Consider the following 10,111-nt stretch of genomic DNA (forward strand, 5'->3'; position numbering starts at 1 on the left):
TAGTTAATTTATATGGTTTCTGGGTTTTACTAACATTATTCGGTTTCGGTAAGTGTTAATTTTCTTTTATAGTTAACATATATTAGTTAGTAAGTTAAAGTAAGTAGTTTAAAAATGGATGACCGACGACCGACCCTCCCCCTGAACCTCCCGATCCCGGGGGTTTGGAAACTGTTATTGACGGTTCGAAATCTTCCGCTCGGAAACGTTCTGGGGATAAATCTTCCGTTTCACCCGATTCCTCCTCTAAGAAGACAGTAACTCATCACACTACCGCAAATCCTTCCATCCAGACTGTATATGTCAACCCCGCTTTTACTGATGGCGCTAAAAGTTATGCTAATGACGATAAGGACCCATTCATAGTTCATGTCTCACGTGAAGTTGCTGACCCAGCCGCAGGAAACTCTATTCGTGCAATTTAATTCGGTCAATTCTTGCATAAGCATAAAATTGGCTCAATTGTTAATGATGGGGTAAAAAATGTTGGCCGGAACAGAATTGAAGTACAATTCTCTACAGCTCAATCAGCGAATAATTTTTTAAATAACCCTATCTTGGAACTTTGTAAGTACAAAGCAACATTACCAACTTACAATGTCACTAGAATGGGTCTTGTGAAGGGTGTACCGGTTGATTGGTCTATGGAGGACCTTCTGGAGTCTGTCGAGCTTCCTCGTGGTTGTGGGGAAATTATGAAACTGAGACGATTGAATCGAAAAAATGTCAATGAAGGAGTTGTGACCTGGATCCCAACTCAGTCTGTAGTTATAACTTTTAAGGGCCAAATCCTGCCTAATAAAATTTATTCCTATCATACCTCCCTCCCGGTTGGAACCTATAATCTTCCTACCATCATTTGTTTGAACTGCTGTCGTTATGGCCACATCAAGACACAGTGTAGATCCACACCTAGATGTTTTAAATACTCACAATCTCATACAGGTGACTTGTGTGAGGTTAATAGGGAAAACTCTACATGCCTTCACTGTTCTGGAAAACACTTTGCCACGGATAAAGATTGTCCAGAGTACTCACGGCAGCAATCAATAAAAATTGTTATGTCTCAGGACAACATCTCTTACATGGAGGCAGCCTCTCGCTTCCCAAACGTCCGCAGATCCTACGCTGAGATTGCAAAAGAGATGTTCTCCCCTCTTGTGTACACTCCGCCCTAGTTCTCCCTCTAGCCCGTCATCTAAATCCACTCCTCTTCCTAATAGATCATATAGACAGACCGTCTTCCGTTCTCCTCCCCCTAGAGTTCCTCTAGGAAAGGGGTAGGATAAACATGCCCACCAAGCCATAGTTGGTAATTGCTCCTCCTCGTCTGAATGAAATTCCTCTACCGTCCAACGTTGCTAATGATTTAACTCAACTCTTCAATATATTCAAAAATGACCCCAATCAGATTCCTTCAGTGGAACTGTAAGAGTGTCCGTCATAAGAAACCTGACCTCCTCTCTCTTATTAATTCTCATAAACCTGTCATTGTTGCCCTCTCTGAGACATGGTTGATCCCCGGTTCCCGTTTTCGGATTCCGGGTTTTTCCTGTTTTAGGGATGACAGAAATGACGGGTATGCAGGTTGTGCCATCCTTATCAGGCACTCTGTCCCCTTCTCCCAAATTCCTCTTCCCCCTTTTAGCCAGCATATCAATGCCGTGGCTATAAAGGCCTTCAATATTTCTTTTTTATCACTTTACATTTCTCATCCTAATCCTTCTCTTGCTCCTGAATTACTCTCCATTTTCTTTTCCCTTCCATGCCCCATTCTTGTTATGGGGGATTTTAACTCCCATCATACGTTATGGGGCTCCTATTACTGTGATGGTTTTGCTCCCTTGTTGGTGGACATTGCTGAGGATGTAAATTTATGCATTCTTAACGATGGCTCGCCGACTCGTAGAGTTTACCCAAATCAGAATCCTCGTTCCGCTGTTGATTTAACCCTATCATCTCCCTCCCTATCCTCACAAATCTCTTGGAATATCCTCCCATCATCATTTGGAAGTGACCATTTCCCTATCCTTCTTTTACTTAATAACAGATCCTTCACACTTATCAAATCATGCCCACTCCTAAAATATAGACTCAACAACGCTAATTGGTTAGCATTCGCTAACTCGGTTGATGCCATGTTGGACTTTCTCCCTGATTTTGTGAATGATGAGAATGTCGTTGCCTGCTACGAACTTTTTCTTAATGCGATCAAGTTCTCTGCTGATGCCCATTTTCCTTTAAAAAATAATAATAAAAAGACTTTGCTTTCCCCTCCTTGGTGGGATGAGGAATGTAATGTCATGGTCCATCAGAGATCTGAAGCCGAAGAGTCATACACAGTCTCTATGACTCCACAAAATTTCATCAAATATCAGCGTATTGATGCCAAAATTAAAAGACTGTTTTCAAAAAAGAAAAAGCAGGGTTGAACCAACTTCTGTGAATCCCTCAGTCCTCGGTCTCCTCCTCAAACAGTTTGGACAAATCTTAAGAAATTTCGCCGTTCCCTTAACTCAGAAAATCCAAATGCCAATAATCCCTCCATATGGCTTAATGATTTTGCTGCCAAGCTCGCACCCCCCTTTGTCCCAGACAAGGATAGCTTTTTTAAACTGCAACCGACATCTGCATTAGATGATATGGATAGCCCCTTTACTCTCTCAGAACTCCATACAGCCCTGAAGGGACTTAAGGACTCGTCACCAGGGGATGATGGCGTGCCCTACTCTTTCATAATTAACCTTAGTGATAAAGCTAAATGTGTCTATTTGAATTTAATTAATGTTTTTTTCTCAGCAGGAATCGTCCCGGAATCTTGGAAGTCCCAAATTATTATCCCCATTTTTAAACCAGGAAAGAGCCCATTGGACCCAAGTTCTTATATACCCATTGCTTTATCATCTTCATTAGTAAAAGTAACTGAACATCTCCTGAAAAACCGCTTGGAATGGATAATGGAAAGCAGAAATATTCTCTCGCCCTCTCAATTTGGCTTTCGAAAGGGTTTGAGCACTCTTGATAGTCTCAGCATTCTTACGACAGACATTCGAATAGCCTTCTCTAACGAAGAGTACCTTGTGGGTGTTTTTCTAGATATTACTTCTGCGGGGAGCATGTCGGTCACCTCCATGTGGTGCTCCCTGGAAACGTGTGGGCGGCAGCACCGTAGCAATTCCGTTGCGATGCTAACGGCATGCACGGCTAACGACCGACAGGGGGGGTGAGTATATTGGGGACGCACGTTGTTCCGCTCTGCTTTAGCAGACTGGAACTTCGCCCCATTATACGCAACCTTAATCCTAAGGTCTAGCGTGCCGAGAGGATGAATGGCCGGAGGGCATCCGGTCGCTAGCGCTACAGAAATAAAGGCGGATATGGAAAATACAGTAAAATGTATAACTCCCCAGGTGGGCAGCGGCAATAGCCGTCAATCCCACCCGGAGCTGGTCTCCGGCAAGCGCCCCGACTCGAAATCTGGGGGAGGGGCGCACATACCGCTTATCCGCACGCTGAGAGCGTCAAGAGCCGAGGAGGCTCCACCCGTTCTCGCAGCCTAGAGTCGATGGCTGTGAGAACCGACAACGTGCAGGCGAGGCCCGATGGCCGGAAACGCCTGTGCATCAGGGAGGAGAAAGGATCGCAGGGGTCAGAGTCGACGAGTGACGTCCTGCCACCCCCGAAGGTGCCTAAAGCACGGTCGGGGAGAGGTAAGTCGCGGGCCGACAAGGCCAGACCAGCGATCAGGATCCAATTAAAGGATCCCAAGGATAGAAAAGCGTTGGCACGAAACAGACGTGGGCGATTTTCTCGCCCGGACACGCCTGTCTCCAACGCTGGGGAGGATAGAAGCGGCTGCGACTCGGACATAAGCTGTTCGAGTCTCAGCCTCTCCTCTTGCGCTGGGCCCAGCAGGGCCACTGACGGGGATACCGGGAACGAGCGCCCAGACCCCTCCGCGGCTTCGGCTGCCGCGAGAGATGGAGGGAGCCTCCCTGGACCCGAGATCCTGCAGGCGAAGATGCAGGCACGTCCCATGGACGAACTTGGTGCCTGCATCGCCAGCAATCTGGCGGCCATACAGAAGGTCATAGACAGCTCCCGTAAGATGAAAGGGAGCCTCGTCTGCGACCTGCGCGAGGCCATGCGCAACACTCAGGCGGCGGTCGCTGAGCTCCTGCTGAGTTTCGAGCTCCGATTGCGCCTTTTGATTGGCGCCGACGTGGAGAAACTCGAACGGGAGAACTCCCAACTTCGAGCCGAACTCGCGACCGTCACTCAGCGGATGGAGCTGCTAACGGCACAATTTAACGCCTTTCAGGCGAAACAGGGCATTGTGCCGTCGGCTCCATCCTGTGACGTGGCGACGCCCAAGCGCGCGACGCCGGCAGCGACTACTGCTACGGCGTCTGCAGCGCGAGCCCCTGTCGCGTCCAGGAAGCGTGCCCCTGCCGCACAGGCCGGGCGCGCTCCTGCGGGGGCTGCGGCGACGTCGAGGGCTTCTGTTGCTCCACGCGCTCCTGCTCAACTGACGAGCAGTGAAGCCGGACTCATGGAGCACATCGGAGCCCTCATAGAGGAGAAGCTGGCCGCCTTCAGGGCGGAGCTCTTCCCCGACAGGGCATATAGGTCCGCATTGACGGGGAGAGCTGCGCCTATTCGGCCAGTGAAGGCCCCATTGACGGAGCCTACTCCGCCCAGGAAGCGGAGAAGCAGGGGGAGGAAGAGGAAGGCGGGACCGGCTCCTCTGTCGGTCACCGACTTACCACCGGTGCCCGCCTCCTTTCCCTCCTCCTATCGTCCGACGGCTTCTGCCGAGTCTTGGGCGACGGTCGCGGCCAGGAAAGCGCAACCTGGATCGCGGCTAAAGACGGCTTCCCAGCCTGCGGCAATAAAGCCTGCGGCTAAGAAGGCGCCTAAGAAGAGGCTCCCAAAGGTGCCGGCGACCGCGGCAGTCGCCATAACGGTCGTCGAAGGCGCGACGACGACCTATACTGAGGTCATGCGAGCTGCCCGTACGCGGGTTTAGCTCCCTGACCTCGGTATCGAGACGGTCGAGCAGAAAAGGGCCATCACTGGCGGGATCCTGTTGAACATCGGGGGTCCCGACAGTGACGGTAAAGCCGACCGTCTCGCAGCGCGGATGCGTGAGGTCCTCAAGGACCTCAATGTGAGGGTGGCTCGTCCAATTAAAACGGGCGAGCTACGTGTGCTCGATCTGGACGACGCCACGACACCGGAGGAGGTGGCGTCGGCCATCGCAGAGGCGAGTGGGTGTTCGACGGAGAATGTCACTGTTGGCAGTATCCGTCGGTCACCCATGGCGCTCGGCACGGCACATATGAGGTGCCCTCTCGCCGCCGTGCGCAAGCTGGCGACGACCTCACGCATCCGCGTGGGATGGGGCTCCGCTAGGGTCGAGGTGCTGGAAGCAAGGCCGCTATATTGCTTCCGGTGCCTCGAGAAGGGCCACGTTGGGCAGACGTGTCCGAATGGGGCAGACCGGAGCGACCGGTGCTTCGCCTGTGGAGAGCGCGGACACAGAGCGAGCCAATGCACGGCCAAGTCGCTTAGGTGCCCCTTGTGCTCAGATGTGGGTCGCCCGTCGGCCCATCGTCTGGGCGCAAAGACATGCTGCCAGACGGCGGGTGGGAGGAAGAAGGGTAAAAAGACCGCTCCTCCCACCCCGGCTCATACGACCGCCGAGGCTCCCGCCTCAGCACCGGACTCTGCTCCGCAGGAGGCCATGGAGGTCTCCCATTCGCGGGAGTAAGGGTGCTGCAGACGAACTTGCTGACCACTGCCGCAGTGCTCAGCAACTTCTGATGCAGACCATTGCGGAGTGGTCCATAGGCCTCGCGGTCGTGGCGGAGCCCTATCGCGTCCCCGACCAACCTCGCTGGTTTGGGGACGCCGCTGTCACCGTGGCCATCCATTGGGCGGGCGGTGCGGGGGTCCCATCCTGTTCCCTGCTCGAAGCGGGGCTGGGATTCGTGGCCGTTCGGTGGGGCCCCTTGGCCATTGTGGGGTGTTACGTCTCTCCCAATAGGTCACTCGCCGACTACGAGTTGTACCTGGACGGGCTAGCGGACTGCGTTCGCAGATGCCTACCCCGTCCGCTGATCGTCCTGGGGGACTTCAATGCCAACGCCAGGGCTTGGGGTAACTCTAGGGACGATCCGAAGGGAGTGACGCTTCTCGACTGGGCGGCTGGTTTGGACCTCCGGCTCATTAACGTCGCATGCTTGCGCGCTCTCCGCCAGTTCAGCAGAACCCGGAGAAGAAGGCGAGCAACTCCAGAGGAGAAAGACGAAGCCTACAGGGCTTTCCAGGAGGCCAAGAAGGCGTTGCGAGACGCCATCTCGGACGCCGGCGCTCGGTCCTGGAACGAGCTCCTCGAGGGACTCGACAGGGATCCGTGGGGGCGCCCGTACCGCATGGTGCTGGGCAAGTTACGCCCGTGGATGCCCCCGTTGACGGAGACCTTAGATCCGGATCTACTGAGGAGAGTGATAGATTCGCTCTTCCCGGTGATCCGGTCAAGTCCCCTGTATCCCTCGCTACCGCCGGTCACTTGGACCGACGAGTTGAGGGTTACAGAGCAGGAGTTTGACCGAGCACTTGGTCGCCTGAGTGCCCGGAACACAGCGCCCGGTCCCGATGGGATTCCGGGACGGGCGTGGGTGTTGGCTTCGGCTCACTTGGAGGATAGGCTGAGGCGGCTGTTCGACAGCTGTCTCCGTAACGCCACGTTCCCCAAGGCCTGGAAGGAGGCAAGGCTGGTCCTCTTGAGGAAAGACGGCAGAGACGCGGACTCTCCCTCTGCGTATCGTCCCATATGCCTGCTGGACGAGGCTGGCAAGCTCTTCGAGCGGATTGTCGCTTCTCGTCTCAGCGAGCATCTGTCGTGCGTCGGTCCCGACCTGGCCGACAGCCAGTTCGGCTTCCGTCAGGGTCGTTCGACCGTTGACGCGATCATGCGCGTCCGGTCCCTGACGGAGCAGGCGGTGGCTCAGGGGGCCGTGGCGCTGGCGATAAGCCTGGATATCGTCAACGCCTTTAACGCTCTACCCTGGGTTGCCATCAGGGAGGCCCTGGTGTACCACCGTGTGCCTCTCTACCTGCAGGCGATCGTCGGGAGCTACTTGCGCGACAGGTACATTGTGTACGTGGGCCAGGACGGTACGAGGACCCGGAGGGAAGTGTACTGCGGGGTTCCGCAGGGATCGGTCCTAGGACCACTCCTGTGGAATCTCGCGTACGACGCGGTTCTGCGTGTCGAGCTCCCCGCAGGCGTCAGCGTGATCTGCTACGCAGATGACACGCTGGTGCTGGCATGCGGGTGGAGCTTTGAGATGACCAGACGGCGAGCCGAGCTCGGAGTCGAACTCGTTGTCGCGAAAATCTGCGAACTGGGTCTTCGGATAGCTCCGCATAAGACGGAGGCGCTATGGTTCCACAAGTGACCGGTGAGCCGGGAACCACCCCGTTCGCAGATCATTCGCGTAGGTGACTCAAACGTCCAGGTGTCCAGGTACATGAAATACCTGGGCCTTGTCCTGGACGGTCGCTGGAGCTTTGAAGAACACTTCAAGCTCCTGGTCCCCCGGATCGAGAAGGCAGTGGGTGCGTTGCACAGACTGCTACCTAATCTCGGGGGACCGAGGGAGGAGATTCGCCGCCTCTATTCTGGTGTCGTGCGATCGATGGCCCTCTATGGGGCACCCGTTTGGTCACACCGACTGACGGGCACCCGCCGCTGCAAGACTAAGATCCTGAGTCTGCAGCGGAGAGTGGCCAGCCGCATGGTGCGGGGATATCGCACGATATCCTTCGAGGCGGCGACCCTTCTGGCGTGCTTTCCACCGTTGGACATCCTGGCGGAGAGGGACGCGAGGGTCTACGACCAGACTCGCGCCCTCCGTCAAAGCGGCGGAAGTGCGTCCTACCCTGCCAGCGTCCTCAAAGCGCTCAGGCGGCAGGAGCAGAGAAGTGCACGACGTGGTACGCCCGTCTCCGCGGAGATCGGTACGCGCATAAACGCGTCGTGAGTGCGATCCTGCCAGCCTTCGAGGCCTGGATGCGGCGGAAGCGACGAGTCACCTTCCGACTTACACAGGTGCTGACCGGTCACGGTTGCTTTGGAGAGTACCTGTGTAGGATCGACGCGAGGCGACGGCGGTTTGCCACCACTGCGGGGCGGACCAAGACGATGCACAACACACGCTAGAGGCGTGTCCCGCGTGGACCGCGGAAAGGCAAGTCTTGGTACAATCTCACATAAGCATTCGGGTATCTATGAAGATTTACCCTGCGTCAACAAAAAAAAAAAAGTCTCCCGCAAAGCTCAGTCCTCAGCCCTCTGCTTTATAGCATTTATACTCACGATCTCGAGCTGTCTGTTAATAACTTTTGTAACATTCTTCAATATGCTGATGACATTGTTTTATATCTTAGATCCCCTTCAGTCCAAAACTTAACATTGCAATTAAACTCTGCTTCCGATTATCTTGACCTATGGCTCTCTGACCATGGCTTATCTTTATCAGTAGATAAGACTCAGGCAGTTGCTTTTACACGAAAAAGGTTAATCCCCGTCTTTGATCTGTTTTGTGGGGATCAGCGTATCAACTTTGTCAATAAGGCGAAATTCTTAGGCATCATACTCGATAACAAGCTGAACGGAATTTGTCACTCTGAGCATATTATCAAAAAATGTGAAAAAGGCATTAACGTCCTTAGAGCAGTCTCAGGTGTCTGGTGGGGAGCTCACCCTTATTCTCTCAAACTACTGTACAATGCAATAGTTCGTACTCATTTGGACTATGGACTATTTGTTTTAGACCCATTTAATAAATCTGCATCCGATAAACTCAATAAAATCCAACATAAATGCCTTAGAATAATTATAGGAGCTATGAAGTCTTCTCCTACTAACGCCCTACAAGTTGAATGTGTTGATCCTCCACTTCAACTGAGAAGACAATTTTTATGCGACCGCTTTGTGGTAAAATCATTACAGCTGTCCTCTCACCCTCTCTGGTCCCGTTTAAACATACTGTCCCAACTATGCGATCGCCCTAATAGTAAATCCTTGCTATTAGACAGTTTTTTAAAATTTACAAAACTCCCTCATCCTATATTAAGATTCAATCTTAATCCTCTTTTTTCCACTCCATTTAGAGAGTCCATAATCCTCCAATTGTCACAGACCTTGGTCTAATCAAAGGAGCCCCTGATACAAATGTTAAGTTTCAAAGAATTTTTCATCAAAACTGGTCAAACCACCTCCAGATATTACTGATGTCTCTAAAATATCCCCTGATAGCTGTGTCGGTTCAGACTGTTGGATACCCAAATTCAAAATTATCCTCCAATTCAAATCCCCTCCTGAAACATCAATTTTTTCCGGTGAAGCGATTGCTATTCTGGAAGCAATTCTATTTGCCCACTCACATAACTTAAGACAGACTGTAATTCTGACAGACTCTCTGAGCTGCCTGCTCGCAATTAGGGAAAATCCGTTTCGTAGCAGGCGAAGATTTTTTATCATCCTTAAGATCAGGGAAGCTTTGCTTGCCTGCCATCAAAAAGCGTTGGAAATATTATTAGTCTGGATTCCAAGTCACTCTGGTATAACAGGCAATGACTCTGCAGACTCGTTCGCTAGATCTGCTATATCATCTGGTTTATCTAATCATTTTAAAAATTCTACTCAGGACTTGTGTGCTCTAGCGAAAACTCACCTCGATAAATCCTGGAACTCTCTTTGGAAAGCATCATCAAAATCGAAGGGTAAATTTTATGCTTCTCTTCAACCAGACATTCCAAGGCGACCTTGGTTTTCACTTCACAGGTAAGCTAATCGTTGGGTTTCCACAACTATCTCTCGTATACGCCTTGGTCATGCATGCACTCCCATACATCTGCGTAAAATTAAAGTTAGAGGTCACTCTTTGTGTGAATGTGGTCTAGACGAAGGTTCCTTATCCCATATATTGTTCTCCTGCCCCAATCTCATTCATCCTATATATGACGTTCTCCCTCCTAAAGTCCCTCGCCCTATTAACGTTGAATGTTTGTTAATGTTTGTGTTTAGTCCATTTTGTAA

General features: G+C 52.0%; 1 protein-coding gene across 1 annotated transcript; it reads left to right on the plus strand.

Annotated features, from left to right (window-relative positions):
• Window positions 1–7,538: 7,538 nt before the first annotated feature.
• LOC124542507 lies at window positions 7,539–8,051 on the plus strand. The gene has a single exon (XM_047120449.1). The coding sequence runs from the start codon at window positions 7,539–7,541 to the stop codon at window positions 8,049–8,051; it is 513 nt and encodes a 170-aa protein (XP_046976405.1).
• Window positions 8,052–10,111: the final 2,060 nt, after the last annotated feature.

Source organism: Vanessa cardui, chromosome W (assembly GCF_905220365.1).
Source record: "Vanessa cardui chromosome W, ilVanCard2.1, whole genome shotgun sequence".
NCBI lineage: Eukaryota > Metazoa > Arthropoda > Insecta > Lepidoptera > Nymphalidae > Vanessa > Vanessa cardui.